At 36.7% G+C, this 17,404-nt stretch overlaps 1 protein-coding gene and 1 pseudogene across 1 annotated transcript in view; both read left to right on the forward strand.

Moving 5' to 3' along the window:
* LOC113675113 (clathrin heavy chain linker domain-containing protein 1) overlaps positions 1-17,255 on the forward strand; it is a 49,566-nt gene extending 32,311 nt beyond the window's left edge. The window contains exons 19-22 of the mRNA XM_027191650.2: positions 14,498-14,561; positions 15,205-15,286; positions 16,197-16,294; positions 16,913-17,255. Coding sequence (XP_027047451.2) covers positions 14,498-14,561; positions 15,205-15,286; positions 16,197-16,294; positions 16,913-16,999 — 331 coding nt within the window. The 3' untranslated portion in view covers positions 17,000-17,255. The remainder of the gene's footprint in view (positions 1-14,497; positions 14,562-15,204; positions 15,287-16,196; positions 16,295-16,912) is intronic.
* On the forward strand, positions 8,901-10,070 carry LOC149035542 (melatonin receptor type 1C-like; annotated as a pseudogene).
* Positions 17,256-17,404: the final 149 nt, after the last annotated feature.

Here is a 17,404-nt window from a genome sequence, read left to right on the forward strand (position 1 = left end):
TGGCGCCGTACATCATCAGGGCAAAACTGGCTTTACAAGAAGCCTGGTTGCGAGGTCCTGGTTGCGAGTTTCCAGATGATCTAAAGTTGATCACTTATCAGTGGGCCAAACAGTTGCTCAAAGCTCCACAGGTCAAAATCCCACGTTGCTATCGACAGCACGAGGAAGCAGTGGAAGACGTCACACTTCATGCATTCGTTGACGCGTCAAGACGAGCCTATGCAACAGTAAGCTACGCCAGATACGAACACGCGAGTGGACAGATCTCAGTTGCCCTAACACCGATTAAATCCGTCAGCGTCCCACGCTTTGAGTTAATGGCAGCAGTACTCGGAGTGCTGTTAGCTGGTCTCTGAGAAGCTAGAAATTCCGCTAAGTCAACACACCCAGTGGAAAGATAGTATGGACGTAATCTACTGGATCCAAGGTCACTCAAAACGACTGAAATCGTTTATTGCTAATCGAGTAGCCGAAATTCAACGAAAATCGGACCAAGCTCACTGGCGACATGTACTAGGAGAACAAAACCCCGCTGACGACGCAACAAAAGGTCAGGACCTGAAAAAACTTATCCGCTAAAAGCCGCTGGTTCCAGGGACCTGCCTTTCAACATGATTAGGCGACGTCATCACCTTTAGAAAGTCGCCTTTGTTTGAATTATTGCAGTGAAGAAGGTAAACAATAGCTGGCTAAAATCAACCTCACGTTTCAATGCAAGCAGCCCCTGCCCTTGTTTGACATCGAGAAGTTTCCTTCCTGGCGTCGATTTTTAGGAGTTACAGCTTGGATCTTAAGATTCATTTCCAAAAGTAAAAGGGCAAGACTTCAGAAAAGCCAGGTGACCGGAAACAAGCAAAACGACTTACTGAAAAAAGTCCTAGAACCGGAGGAAATCAGTAACGCCAAGAGAGGTACTGAGTTCGAGAAACTCAAAGAGAACCCTTTTTGGAGGAATTGACAACCTTGAGAGGAGGAGAAAGTGTCTCGAGAAGCAGTCCGCTGTGGAGATTGTCACCATTTGTGGACAGTGACGGAATCTTACGTGTGGGTGGGAGACCAGAAATGTCCAATCTACCTTGCGGATGCCAAACACCCTGTCATATTATCGAAGAAACATCACTTCTCAAAACTTGTCATCGCACCTATCCATAATCAAGTTCATCGTAACCTCGCTCGCTGAACTACGACAGAAGTACTGGATTGTCAATGGGGGAGAATAAATTAAGCCATGGAAACGAGCGTGCAATGTCTGCAAACTTGGAAGGTGTTTCGCTAGACACGAAATTACTGAAATTATCGTCATAATTATTATGAAGTGACGTAACAATCTGTTAAATGACTACTAGTCGCGGAATTTGAGACACCAACGGGTATGTATACGTTACTTTATGTGCTTGATTACCCTGACAATCTTTCTGACAGAAACATATATATTTCTACTAGATTTCGAATAGATTTGAACTTGTACAGAGATAAATAACAGGAAGAATAAAGTGTACATTATTTGGAACCTTGGTATTTGGCGGCTAGCAGTTCAGAAGGAAACGCAGAGGTGAACAAATCATGGCACCCCTACCTGAAGCCAGACCTGGCACTTCATTACGATGTTTTACTCATTGTGGAGTCGATTTTGCTGGCCCCTTGGCACTGCATCCTAGAATTTTTTAGTCTTAATTAATTAATATTCGAATCGGTCTGGTCAGTTGGTTAGTTCTTGTTTAGCAGTCGCAGAGTTCGGGAGGAAAAAAAACTACGTTTAATTGCTGCGTTTTCGTTTTCGAATTTTGTAATAGTTGTAGAATTTATCGTCGAAACAGTCGCTGAACACGTGCCGCTGTAGAACTATTATATAATTTTAGGGCTTATCTTAGATGTAACCAGCCTTTGGCAGAGATACAACTGTCTTGGTGTTGTGATTAATTACAAGAACAGCTGAAGAACCATTTTAAGCCTAAAGCCACCAAACCATTGTTCTCCTCTGACTACAGGAGTTTCGTATTCAAGAGAGGGATTTACCCCACCGTAATACAGAAATCTATCTATTATATTGCAAAACTTCTATTGTTCCACTGGCATGAAAGTTTGGTCAGCTGACTTAACAGAGCTTTTTTCACCTTTTGTTGGCTCAACAGGCCCTTATTCATTTTGATAGATCCCTCTTTTGGCAGAAATTTGACCACATGACTTGAGTTATTGAAGTGTAGCCCCTGGAGTCTGTATAGAAGTATTACGAGATCGTAAGATATAGGGTGAAAAAGGTTATTTTGATTAAGGCTCATTAAATTGAAGTGAAATCATGAACGTGCAGATGATCATGTAGTCACCACACATGTGGTAGGGCGAATTAGACGGATTTGTGACTAAGCGCCTGTTGATGATGAAGTAAAGACTAGCTACTATCGACTTTTTTAAACCGATTGTCTCGTCAATGAGAATTTTGGGAATCAGTTTTGTTTTCAAAAATATCAATGCTAACATGAAAGTCTTCTGGATAATTTAGCCAATATCCAGCAAAATCATAGGGATTATGTAAAACCCTACCTTACTTAGCTTGCTCCAAAAACTTTCTGATATATTCCTGTTTCCGACTCTCCAATGCTCTCCGTAAACAAACAGGAGACATATACTCAGGGTTTGTAAGTAGAGGATTGCTCTGTGATTGCAATAGTTCCCTCTATGATTGTAGAAATTTGTTTAAGATATCGAAAGGAATTTTTTTTTCGTCTAAAACGAATAACAGAAAAACAGAATATTATTTTACCTGCTGGGCTTAATCGATTTTCTGAGTTTAATCGATATTAGTAAATGTGGGGTTTCTCGCACTAAGATGAAAAAACGAAAAATTTTTTTATCTATCACCTTTTCTTGCTTAGTCTTGGTCCGCGAGAATTAGGGCACAATAACATTGAGTTTTGTTTTCTCGTTTTGATTCCGTCTAATAATTTTGGAGTAAGACACATGAAACGAGCCTGAAGGATGTTTTTGCCAAAGCTAAAGACGATGTGGTTTTGTTTGCTTTACCCACATCTCTTCCTTTTCTAAACGAAGACCAAGCTAATTTTTAATTTATTTACTGCAGCTTCAACTACTCCAACAACAAGAGCATATTATTTGTGGGGTGCAAAAAAAGCCAGTTTTACAGTTTGGCTGTAACTAACATCTACTTGACCGAAAGTCATTTTTACTAGCCCGAAAAAAATTTAGACATGTAATTTAGACATTTTAGAATTTAGAAACACATTTTAAGAAAAAAAAAACGGCGTTGAAACCGTGAAACCAAAGTTCTCAATGGATACACTAAACGACAACGTCGACAACGCGAAAAGCTGCTAGTGAAAGCGCTTCATTTTCCTATTTGCCGCCAAAAAAATTCCTCCCGGAGTATTTCTTATATATATATAGAATTAACTGAATTAAAGAGCTATAAATTAACAATCAACAAATAATTATCACTAATACTACTATAGAGACAATAAAATTATCATAAATAATTATTTACATATTCACATATTTACAAGCGAATGAAATAAAGGAACCTGAACGCTGGGTCCGGCAACAACTCCTATCAGCGTAAACAATATTTCTATTGTTGTCGTTGGCCCGTAAGTTGTGACTATGACCACTAGATGCTGTTCTCGGCTTAAGGAAATTAATGGGGTGGTCCTTTTGACTCATCTTCTGAATATATTTGCAGCAGAGCTGAGTTCGTCTTTCTTTCAAGCTGCCAGACTTGTATGCCATATTCTAGTATAGTTCTTATTATTATCAAATAAACTTTGACGATTCCCTCTCTATTAACACCCACCTTTTTAAGAATCTTTAGGGAATACAGGCGTTTCGAGGCTTTTTTCGATATGTGATCAATATGCTCGTTCCACTTTAGCGATAACTTTCTTACTGTGAAATTTTATCAACTGATTTCTATTGCTAAAATAAGGGAAAATAGTCGAAAATGGGAATTTGGCAAGTTTTTGTTAACGTTATATAACATGATGGCGATAATTTAAGAATGGAAGCAATGTATACAACAAAGCACGATTGAATATAAAAGTGGAGTGCAGTTTGAGTCCAGACGAAAGATCGTTTTGGATTTATAATAATTGGCGAAGCTCGCCAAAATGAAGGTTACGTTCCTCTTTCAGCGGAACGAAGTTGGTAAGGCATTCTTTATTAAACAAGGTGTTGGCTTTCACACTCCATCATTTTAAAATTGTTTCCCAAGAATTGTCATCCAAATGACTAACTAGTTGAAATAATAGACAGGAAACTTGATAAGGAATCTATCATTTTGAAATACTGATGTTTAATTACATCCTGAAGTTCGTTTTGTGATATGGTGCCATATATATAAAAAAAAAGGCACGCATAAGAATGGAAGAATGTCAAGGATTTATTTTAAGTTCAATACCTTATTAAACCAAGAAATAATTTTTGTATAGGAAGTTATGTTGTGTCTTCCGTCTCGTAACCTGAGGTTGTTGTAGGTTTTTTGGCCATTTCACAATAATTTGTCATACGCCCTGTCTTAATAAGATTTACATCAGAGCTTTTTCGATTGTGTGAGCCACGTGGTTCGAAAATAGAAAAGTGGACAGGATGTCCCACAGACTTGCGTGTCGCAATTGCTGATGAACTGTTCCTGTACTAATTTGCTTTCGTTGTTCAATATTGTAGGGAAAGACCTAAAATTCTGACTTCGCATCTGGTTTTTCCACCACATGCATCTTTAGACCTTTTGAAGTTTAGCCAACATAGTTTCGCATGCTTGAATTTCCTATGTTTATTTTTCCATCTGCCAAGAAAGAGACTGGCATTCTAATAGATGTTATATTACTAAGATATTTTGGTAACATGGTTTTTAATTTGAATCTGATGGTTAGGTTTTGATGAATTTACCACTACAAGATTGTGTTGATCATGGGAAATGAATGAGAAATGCAAGTGCGAGTTTATTCTATCACGAATTTTATTTCCAAGCAATTAAAGCTTTTGAATAGCGACGATGTCTTAAAAGGTAAAACACGCCAGCGGTTAGGCAAATAATTTGAATAAACTTAAAAAAGAAATTTCAGATTAACGAGTCAATGTTAAGCTAAAGTGCCTTTATAAAGTTCGTTGCATATCAAGAAGGTGGATAATAGCCCATGAGAATTGTGCCAATTCCTTTCTTTCAAAATAAAACTGGGTGATTTGTGGTTACATCTGAATTACTATTGCTTTTTCGTAACGAGGGTTTCACTCATAGACTCGAGGCTGAAGTTCACACTGTTACTTTGAGAATGGATTGTATCTCCAGTTACTTTTAATCATCACATTTATTCTTTATTCAGAGGTGAATTCTCGCTCTATCCTTACCTGTTACTGTGTATTTGTGTGCTAAAGCCTTTCGATTTCCTTATTTAGAATTCGAATCGTCAGCTTTTCTACAAAACGTTGGCAAAATAGCGAGTGTTCAACAGAGCAACGGTTTTTTTGTCTACAAGTCACAATTCTTTTTTCCTCTTGGAGTGTTAGCACAGACTTGGCAGTACTGTTACGTGTCGAGCATTTGCTCTTTGTTTGTTTGTTTGGTTTTTTTTTTAAACGATGTTGTACCTTTCCAAAAGTAGCAGTGTCAGTTGAATATATTAGTATAGTGAATTAGAGAATGAAAAAAAAAACATTCTTGAGATCCAGTATGCTTAATACAGGTTCTTTTATCAAAAATAAGGAGCAAAACCTTGATCTTTCAACTTTGCTACCTTTATGACTAATGGTGATCAAATATTCAGAGATTACAGAATAGTGTTGACACTTCAATTCGATTCAGCTTCAATTCTTTTCAGTTTTAATTGTTTTCCTTTTTTACTCTTTACTTTTTTTTTCTTTTTTGCGTCATTGTTAAATACAGGTAACAAGCAGTGGTTTTTTAAAACGAAAATTGAAGCACGAAGGCTCTACCAAGTATCAGAGAGACCGTTAAAAGAGGGTTTCGGCTAATATTGTGCTTTATTAGTGATGTAGAGTGCGATCTTCAAGATGGAAATAAATCGAATTTAGCATATCATCTTGTAGGTCAAATTTTTATTGTTATTTTAAAACATCACCCGAAATTCACCATTAGCAAAGTGACTTTTCTTACAATGTACATTAGAAGTCATTGTTGCTGTATTGGCGTTTGATGTTTCCTACCTTCTTTCTTCATTTTGCCTTTTATTAACGCAAGAAACATCAATATTTTAATCTATATACGTACAATTTTACTGAAGCTGTTATTTGTGGCAAACTTGAAACTGTCCATAAGAAAATGCCATCGAGCATGGTTTTAACGATTGCTTTTTCCTCCTTTTGTAAAAGGTAAGGTTTCGTAAAAGTGGATTCCTCTTTAGCCTCGTTTTTCTCAGGATTAATCTAGCGAAAGTGTTAGACTATCTAAATTTTGTTTCCTCTACCTTAGCAACCATTTTGACCTAAAAATAATCACTTTGCAGAAATTTAAACATACAAATGCCAAAAATATGTAAGGTAACGTTTAATTCACTTTCACCTCAGTTTTTAAACATATAATTATATAATTCAAGGGAGCACGTACCTTGCCATGAAATGGAATTAAAAAACCTACTCGTTGACACCTAAGATCTTGTACCGGTGTAGATATAGCTCTAAAGATTTGAACCCTGTGAATCACTAATGAACAATATTTTTCTTCCTTAACGACTGGACTAAGTCCAAAACTCAGAAATTTCCCTTTAGCTAATTATAGCTACATAATTCTCTAAATCTAATGTTGCTCTCCTGTCAAGTGGGTGGCAGATAGTTAATTCACTAGTTAGTAATTCTACATTTGATTGCATGTCCCTAATAACCATTTTTTCAATTGTTAATAATACGGTTAGAAAGCTTTTAATAAAAGATAGACAGTTCAAGTGTAATTTCTTCGTAACAGTTTTTTCTTTCCAAAAAGTCTCATCAAAACAAAAATGCATTATTAGATGCTTTTTCATACAACAAAAAAGATTTCGTCAAAACAATGCTGGTTCTAAGGGTTTCTGTACTTAAAATGTAGTGAAATTTCCTTGCATTAGAACTAGCAAGTATTCATAGCATTTCCGAGTTTTTTTTGTGTGTGTAGCGCTTTCACCACGATCAAAACTAAAATTTAAAACATCCGTTTGATGCTTTGTGAGATGTAACGTGATCACTTATTTCATTATTTTTGTCTCTAATTCCTATTTTCAATTTACATCGCAGTTCCGGTTCTATTTTTTTTTTTTAGCAAGGTGGCCATATTTTAGCAATTTTCACTGATATATTGAAACAGTTACCGTTAAAAGCAAACTTCCGACAAGAAATAGAGGTCTTTTGGTTACGCCTGGTGTGATTAACTCAAGGCATAACGTGAACATTAATTGTCACAATTTCCTTGTTTCAAATTTTAAGCCATGCGAGCAACCAAGGAAACAAAACAGACCACAAAGTGGCACGTGTAGACAACTTGATCGAGTGGCATTTTGACATATTTGCTTTGTTCTCATTCAATTTCCTCAAGTAGTCTTAATTGGTTTCCAAAGTGAATAAGAAAAGAAAATCTTATAGGAAATGTACGAGATAAAGAAAAGTTTCGGATGAAGTTCGTTTCTTCTAATTACATACGTGAAAGATTAGCATAACATCACCTTCTGTGCATATATTCGTCGTCTTCTTCCGTTTTTGTTTGAGTTGTACAATTCATCAAGATGTCTCGTATCCAAAAGTTAAGAATTAGCATAATGGAAGGTCTGCACTTCAGTTAACAATTATTCGGTCGCATTTCGTGGCCCATGGCCCATGTTGAGTTTCCTACAGCAAGTCGAAATTTAAAATTTGTTTCCTCTTCAACTTTGTTGTCAAAAAAGAACTTAGTAGGAGGCCAGTGCATCTCCTCTCGAGGCTCAAATATTTGTCAGTAACGAAGTACGAGGAAATAAGGCGTTTTGCCACCAAGTTCTTCATTAATTTTCCTTAAATAGAAGTGTTGCTGAGGTTTCTTTGTCTAATTTTCAGTGTCACATTTGTTTTGAGAGACGTCCTCGCATTATTATGAGTCTGTTGAAGCTAGGAGGTGCCTCATGTTGCAATTATTTACTATACACCTTTTCATTCTTTCGAAAACTGCGTCAAGACTGATATAATCGTAGGACAAATCTACTCTCCCATTGAAAAAAAATTGTCCTGATTATCAACAACTTTGGCTCATTTATCTCAGCGCAAATAGAAGCTGCAAAACACTTAGTTTGGGCATAGTTTGGCTTTTTGCATCGCAAATAAATTAGCGACCTGATATTTGTTATGGTTAACCACGCATACAAAGACTGAAAGGCGTCTGAAAAGTCCATAAACATATTTTTGAGGATTTTCAACATAATCCCCTAAGAAATCTGCTTCACCCTTTGCAAGCAGAAATTTCGTTGTCTAAAAGAAAATATGTTCTCTATCCTCGACGTAAAATATTTTACTCGGTTACGAGTAAAATAAACTCTCAATTTCCTCAAGCTCCATGGCAGGTGCAAATGCCGCCCTATGTAAAATTAATGAAGTAACCTAAACCGTTTGCACATCATAGGCTGACAAATCATTAGTTTTAAGCTCTACATTTTAATAAATGGCTTTGCAAGTTCTCATTAGTATGCTCAAGAGGAGCCCAAAGGAAAGCTCGAATCTGTTCAGATGCGGTTACAAGTGTAGAGGTTATCTCTTTAATGACGAGTCGTATTTCAGTAAGCTTATCTCGCGTGAGATTAGTGTTTTATAGGACCGGGCGATGCACAGCGAGCGCGAGTATCCATAGGATGCGGTTGGGACTACTTTCGATCCAGTTGGCGAACATAATATTTCCTTTCCTTTCCACTGCTACAAACGTCACGTAACTGTCAGGACAAAGATACATTGCGGAAGCTGGCGAGAATAAATAACGGTGTCCTATAATCTGTAATACCAGTAGGCTTTGGCTCAGCAGCTCTCTTTAACCAGACGGTGTTCTCCGAGAAAATAGGGCTCTCGTTTAGAAAAAACATGACGGGGAATGGGTCTTACACAACGGACCTGACTGGTTTTGAAAGTTATTTCCTCGCTAGCGTGAACGTTTTTTTCAGTCTGTGCGGTATCTTGGGCAATGTGCTCGTCGTCGTTGTGATAGCGCGTAGCCGGCAACTTCACACCGTCTCTAACACTTTCATAACGAGTTTATCAGCGGCAGATCTCCTCGTTTGTGTCGTTTCGCAGCCCATGAACGCAGTTTTCCTGTATGGGTTGCCACCTAATACAACATACGGCAACACACGAAAGATGTTTTAATTTGTCTCCCTTCTGGCATCAATCAGCAACTTAGCTGTCGTGACAATCGATCGATACATAGCCATCGTTAACCCAATGCAGTACCAGCTCAGAGCTAACTTCAAGAGCGCCTCTCTCCTCCTCTGCGCCATTTGGGTCGTGTCTTTGGCGCTGGGAATACCGAGCGGTTTCGTACGATCTATTCAACATATCACGGTGTACTATGTAATTGCACTCTTGTTCGTCATAATTCCGATCTATGTGCGAATTTATTCAATCGCTCGCAATCATGCAAGGCTCATCGCTAAGCAAGGGGAGCATATCAAGAGAGATTCAAAAAGAAAAATTGAAAAGGAAAATATAGCAGCAAAAACCATTGGGTTCGTCATAGTCGTCTTTATCATTTGCTGGTTGCCTTTGCTCATAACTCCGATGATTTTCCGTCACAGCGAGAACAGCCGCATTGTCAGAAAGTCTTTGAAATGGGTTCAGACTCTCGCTTTATGCTCGTCAGCCTTGAACCCTGTTATTTATAGCCTGAAAACGCAGATTTTCAGAAAGGAATTGAGAAAAGTTTTCAGGAGCTCTCTCAAACGACATTCTCGGGCAGACCAACAGATGACATATGTCTAAAAACTCGACTGTAAACAAACATTGATTTTCCTCTAAATTGGTTTCGCTTAAACCATTATTTTGCGGGAACCCTTGTAGGATAAAATTTTATTCAGAATAGGAAAGCGTACTAATACAAGATCGAATGATTATAAAAATACTTTAATCGTTGCGCAAATAATCAATATATTAACCATTCGAGTCGCGCTCGATAACCGAGTTGTTGTCATAACTTATTGCATAATAGAAATCCTGTTTTGAACTAGTCTTGCAACGACTATATTTCACAAAATATTTTCTCGATGTGATATGCATGCAAGATTGTAAGTAACGTTTACTTTAGTTGTTAACGAAACGGAAATTCGTCTAGCCGAATGACATCAAACTTAATCGCTCGGCGTTCTTAAAAAGTAGTTATCGTTATTCAGCGATGTTAGGCTTTTATATTTGTGTAGATATGGTCGACTCGTGGTTCTATCCTGTTGCGCTCTTCAAAAGACATCAAAAAGTAAAAAAAAAACAAACACTCGTTCTAAAAGCCATTTTTATAAGTATGCGTTTACAACAGTAGTATGTGATGTAAATTTTAATTTTGTTACTGCCTCAGCATTTTGAGATCAGTTTACGTAGCTCTCTCGTTACTTAAATCAAAGTTTTGACGTCTATTTGAGTGGCTGTTGGTTAAAGGTCACTTTGAGAGTCCTTGCTAAAATATGTATGGACAACAATTAAAAGAGTAAACACCCAAAAAGAAAATTTCCTGTCTGCCTTTTGTTTCAATCACCCACCTATTTCTCTGCAGGAGCTTTGTGAAATGTTACCTTTTAGGGAGTAAAAACAGCAATTTTTATTTCAAATGTATGCTTTGGTTTGGAAATTTGCGCAGCTTTTGTTCCTTTCGTTTTGCTCTGGCCTGGTCTCAATGAAGGTTGTCTCAGTGTACACCAACATTATGAAATAAAAAGTGATAGCTTTCAATAGTAGAAAGTATCCTAACTGTCCTATAACTATGATCGAAGCACTAATAACACATTTTGATCTGCCCATCTTTGATACAAATCGTGCCAAATTTTAAAGGGGTTGTCAGTTGTCAGCCGACTGCGCATTATCTGGACATTGATGACTGATATGAAGAAAGTTGTAAAATAATCCACCTACGGATTCTAATGTTTGACTATACAAAGAAAATTTTGATATAAAACCAAACAAGACTAGCCTGCGTTTTGAGAATGCTTATCTGAAACCTTCATGGACATTTTGTATAGCTAAAGCTTAATTTTTTTAAATATTCCGCATATGTTAACCTGAAAAACTAAAGAAAATTCTGATCACGTATACATATGTAATTAAATGATGGATCAGTCTTAAACCAGACATTGATGACAGTTTAAGTAAATTTAGCTACAATTTTTTAGCCCAAAATTGGATGCCCCTGGACATCCATCTCCAAGTCATTAGTTGCATGATAGGAATTGATTCCCTACTCGAATCTTCTATTCCAGAATAACCCGCATTATCCGTGATTTATTCACTCTTACGGAAGCTTTGTAACTAACGGGATTAGTTATCTCATCACAGTTAATTTAAAAATCTACTATCGACGTCACACGTATCACCGGGTCAATGGTTCTGGGTTAATGCCAAACAGAAAGTGTAAGTATATTTGCACCTAGTGATCAGTTGACTGATTTGAAAATCAAAATGCGTAAGAATTTTCTGTTCAATCTTTCGTTCAATAGAGGCGATTTTTTTATTGTTCTTTTACTTAATGTTTTCATGAGCCTGGTGTGTGTGTGTTTGAAAACTTAACCTTCCGTGGTAGCCTTCGTGGAAATACTTATGAAGACAGCAATAGACTTCGTTTGGTGCACTACCTTAATGATATGATATTTGAAGATCTTTTACAGACAACTCAAAGGTCTCCCTCTGCCGATGATTTTTTTTCTTTTTTCTTAAGCATGTTTTTGTCTTTGATTTCGTTTTCACGTATTTAGATCGTCTTTATAATTCTAACTAAACCTGCCATTTGGGAGTTTTTTGTTCTTTTTGTTTGTTGTTTAGCACTTGCTGCAATGATTTTATCTGGTCAGTGATGCGCTAGTTACAATTATTTTTAAGCACTTTGAGCCCTTTACATCTCTCAGTCGCTGAACACGTGGTGCTGTAGAACCATTATATAATTTTAGGGCTTATCTTAGATGTAACCTGCCTTTGGAAGAGAAACAATTGTCGTGGTGTTGTGATTAATTACAAGAACAGCTGAAGAACTATTTTAAGCCTGAAGCCGCCAAACCATAGTTCTCCTTCGACTACAGGAATTTCGTATTCTGAAGGAGTTACCCTCGTACTAAAGAAATCTATCTAATATATTGAAAAAATTTCATTGTTCCACTAGCCTGAAAGTTTTTTTCAGCTGACTTAACAAATTTTTTTCCATCTTTTGTTGGCTCCACAGACATAATTGGTCTTAATAGATCCCTTTTTTGGCAGAAATTTGACCATAGGACTTGAGTTATTGAATTGTAGCCCCTGGAGTCTGTATAGAAGTATTACGAGATCGTGAGATATAGGGTGAAAAAGGTTATTTTGATTAAGGCTCATTAAATTGAAGTGAAATCATGAACGTGCAGCTGATTATCTAGTTACCACACATGTGGTAGAGTGAATTAGACGAATTTGTGACTAAGCGTCTGTTTATGATGAAGTAGTGACTAGCTATTCGCGACTTTTTTAGACCGATTGTCTCGTCAATGAAAATTTTGGGAATCAGTTTTGTTTAAAATATCAATGCTAACATGATAGTTTTCAGGATCATTTGGATCATCACATCACAGGGTTTTGTCCGATGGATTTTATATCACCGTGATGTGACTAATCTAAGGTCCAGTTTTTTTTTGCTGTGAATTTTGTGAATTTCCTTTTGATCACCTAGTTTTTTCCATTTATTTGTGTCTCAAAGCAAAGCAAAAATAAAGCAAAGAGAAAGCAAAAAGAAAATATCTACATGCGAAAGTTTGCATTTTCAGTTGTTATTGACCTGGCATTTTTAGGTCTTTAGATTAATATTGGTGTGCATTTAGTTGTTTATAGGCTGTTCTTCCTGTTTTTGTTTGATTTATCGATTCTATTATGATGACGTTGCTGGATAAAGTGCACTCATGGACCCCAGAAATTCCGTGCGAAAACTGATCTGCTAAACACAAGACGTTCTAAGCAATGAGAAGACACAAGATAATTCATTTTGGCATCGTATAACTGGTGTTGCTGTACAGATCTGAGGAATTTTAATGAAGATGTAACCTGGCTTTGGCAGCAATACAATTAAACTGTCGCGTGTTGATGATAACGTGATAACTGTAGAACTAGAGAAGGATTTAGTGCGATTAACCATTGCCATCCATCTATAAAATTAAATTTGAAGTAGTATCCTTATCACAATAAAGAATTCTCTCTATTCATAGCTGGAAAACCCTATTGTTCTATCTGCGTAAGACCCTGATTATGAAATCACTAAAGACCTTTTGTCAACTTTTTTGCTCAAAGTTGCGTTGATCTTCTCTTAGGTTAATCTCACTCAGATCAAATTGGCTTGACAAGGACTTAACTCTATTGAAATTTTGCGACCTGAAATTTGTTTTTACTGAAACTTCATGCTTTGTTGTCATAATCGCAAGATATAGAGTAAAGCACCGGTATCGTGGGATTAAAGGCTTGTTTGGATTCAGGATAATTAGTTTAAAACGAAAAGGTGACGTAAACTCATAAACATGCGGCAGTCCATGTATTCACTACCAATGTGTCAAACGTGTCGGTTACTTTAAAAGGCGCAATATATACAGGAAGATTGATTAAACAATGAGATAGAAAACACCGAGGAAGTAACAATGAGCCAAAGAGGAACAAGTAAGGAAAAATTAACACGAATTATAAATTACGAAATCTGTGGAGCTCGCACATCTACGGAAATATAGTTAAACAGGAAGATTGATTAAACAGTAAGATGAAAAACACCGAGGAAGTGAAAGTGAGCCAAAGAGGAACAAGTAAGGAAAAGTTTAACACGAATTACAAATTAAGAAATCTTTTCAGCTCATCTATGGCATTTCTGAATTCGATATAGGACCTTGCTCTTATTATTTTTTGCTCGGTTTGAATCGATCCAGGACCAGTTGCTGTTTAACTTACCATTGTAATATTTGATAATAACTGTAATAATAATAATAATAATAATAATAATAATAATAACAGGTAGAATACCAATAACTATGACAGTAATAATATTCCGGATAATGATATTAATAGTAGTAACTTTTATTACTATTATTATCTCACAGGATTGTTCGTGTCTCTGCGCTAGATTGAAACAAAAAACTAACAAATTAAAAACTCAATGAAAAAAAAGTCTTATTAATCTAAATTTTAGGAAGCCTTTTGGCTGCCAAAATTACGCAAGCCCTCCTAAAAGCTCTCATGTTGTTACACCTTTTTTCAGTTGAAACATTTGATCGAAACTTATAAGATACGTAAGAATATCTTTAGCAACCTTGTTTCTTAGTTTTTTTGTTTTGTTTTTTCTTTTCTGAATTTGTTCCAGTTGTACCTGTGGATTAACTGGACTTGCTGAAGCTGTGTTCGAAAATGTTGGTGCTCACAAAGAGGTAACTGGACAATTGTCGCACCTGAAATAAAAAACATTGTTTAGGTATAGAATAAAGGGGTAAGTTTTCAAAGAAACGATGTTACTGCGTCGATGGGGGTTCAAATGTATAGCGAGATGATTTGGTTTTATCGATTGAATTGATCATGTAAATTGGACAAGAGTTTTAAGAGTTAAGAGTTTAAAGCTGACTGAACTCTTTAGGGTGGCCAATTTACATTATCAACTCGGTTGTTTTAAAAACCAAATTATCTTTGGGAGTCGAGTTTTTCGGAGAGTGATTGAGCTATCTATGATTATTGCAAATTTATTAACAGGTGCCAGTCTTTTACATACTTAAATATCATTTACATTTTCTTCGCTCAGCTGTTCTTTTAAAAAGATTAGACACCACAGATCGTTAGCTCTGATATCCAATAAACCCAAGTTTAACATTTCATCTTGGATTAGTGTCAACCAATTCCTGCTACCTCCTCACCTATGGTTACACAGGTGGGTCAAACTCAGCGGGGGGGGGATAAAATTATTTATCAAGGAAGCTGCCTTTTTTTTCTCTCAGTTCTCATCGATTTCATTAATTTCTTTCCTGCTGCTCCTTTTCGACATTATTATCCTTTAGAGTGTTTCTAAATGTCGTTTTACAGGTCCTGGGTTCTTTGCTCAAGCAAGGACGATTCCACAAAGCCGTCAACTACTTAGGAGATAACGAGAACTTAGCTCGGACAGGTAAATATAACTTAGCCTTGAGTTTATAAATAATTAAGTGACCATCGTTTCAAGGATTTTCAAAAAAGAAAGCCTTTAACTGATACCTTTGCCTTGTTATCGAAATTTCTCAGCCGATCTCAACTATACACATCTCAGAGTTTCCTGAAAGACAGTAGGCGTTTCCTACATACAAAAAAAATTCCAGAAATTTCGTGTGAAATTCCCATTAGTGAGGAACGTATCCTATACTTGACAAAAGTCCTAAAGCTAGGCGTGTGTCCTATTGAGATTAATCATTTTAGTTCGGTTTTGTTTTCTCGTGTTATACTGATTTATAACCTTTTATACTCGAGTATAGTTGTTTGATCAATGGGCCTCCACGTAATCATCCCTAAATACGAAGAGAAGGTCTCTGTTCACTATCTAAAGATGTCACTGCATATCAATCTAGTTTACCATTAGAATCAGCCATATTTATTGACCAAAGATCTAATTAAGCCTTCTAAAAACTAGAAAATGTACAACAGCACCACCTTTTCAGACATTTCATATATAACGATATTTTCTCTTGGAATTATGTCTCTAACCTTAAAATATGTAAGCCCTCACCTTTTCTTTACCCGTATTTCTCTACCTTTACAAAGTATGATATACATTAGCTCTTCCTTTTAGCCCTCACTTTGGCTTTAGATCTATTTACTGTGACACGATCAATGAGTTAGACTTGGTAATTAATAGGCATGACACCGGTCAATTTTTTTTTTTTTTGCCAAGATTTTATCCTTGGTAGGTTTGGTTGTTCACACGGTTCTTTATTCAGTTACAAAGCTATGGCGCGTTCTTGCAACTTGCATGAAGTTTCCAAAAAATCATGTTAAAATCTCATGGAACACCTGTATGACACTTTAAATCGGTTCCAATTTCTTAGATTTTATAGACGCCCTCCAGAAACTGCCACTTACGGAAGCCATGCTATCTTTCTTGTGTGGTGATAGCAATGAAAACTGCCTGTTTTCCATCAATGAGGTAACTTGACTATCAACTTGTTTTAAAAATTTTTAATTACATGCTACCGTGCAAGCCGCTTCCAGTGAAAGCAATGCTACCCTAATTTATCAAATAGTGGAAGAGCAGACTTTATTTATCATGTTCTGAACCGCAGGACTCGTAAAATATGCTCATCTTTAGAACGTTTCTCACCTCCTCCCTCTCCCTTTCTCCTTTCGTGTCATACAATGAGGGTACTTGCTGTAACCAACAGACATTGAATCATATTTAACCAGTAATTCTCTGATCTTACTCCCACGATCGATCGTTTCACTTTCAGTTCACTAATTTCCCAAATGAGTATTCAAAAACGATGTGTGACAACAGTTTTTCAGATATCCCAAATGGGTTTCATGGCTGCAGGGTAATGGAGGCTTGGGAGAGGGGAGGGGATAACAGCAGAAAAAGCCACACATCGAACGGTAGAAAGAGCAGCGTTCATATGGTAACATGCTTATGGACTGAGGTAGATCGTGATGGACGAGCAAATATTTCACTCTTAAGCTAATCAGTCAAAAGATATATCTCAAAATATCCCAACGAGTGTCCAGACAGAAGCGTAAGAAATCAGCCTTACGTTTCCATTCTCTCTTTCAGGCTGCTGATCTTTTGGCACATGTGCTTGTGAACTCATCCCTCCGTCATGCTGCCAATAGAGAGCACGGAGAAGGAATTGTTCTTTAAGACTAACGTAAAGGACACAAAACATTTTTAAAGTAGATAATTCATTAGCAAATTTCGTCAACACATCGGAGATTATTTTGCGGATTACAAACAGTAACTCTGGAACGTTTCTAGTGGTTCTCCCCAGTTTGAAGTGATCATTCTTCATTCGTTTTCAAATCACACTTTTGCTTCACGATCCCATGAAAATCGTCGAACACTCAATAATGTACCCACCGCGTTAACCGAATGTTATTAAAATTAATCATTGGTCCGACCATGTGGTCATTAATTTTAAAATCATCTTTCCCTCAATAGACAGGAAAAATATCAGGAATTGAAAAGAAATATCTTCTCCCTTTCAAACTAATTTCGCACCCTGCATGACATTCGACATGCGATTTAGTGTATTTTTTCTGCATACAA

Source organism: Pocillopora damicornis, chromosome 13, assembly GCF_964200805.1.
Source record: "Pocillopora damicornis chromosome 13, jaPocDami1.2, whole genome shotgun sequence".
NCBI classification, from domain to species: Eukaryota; Metazoa; Cnidaria; class Anthozoa; order Scleractinia; family Pocilloporidae; genus Pocillopora; species Pocillopora damicornis.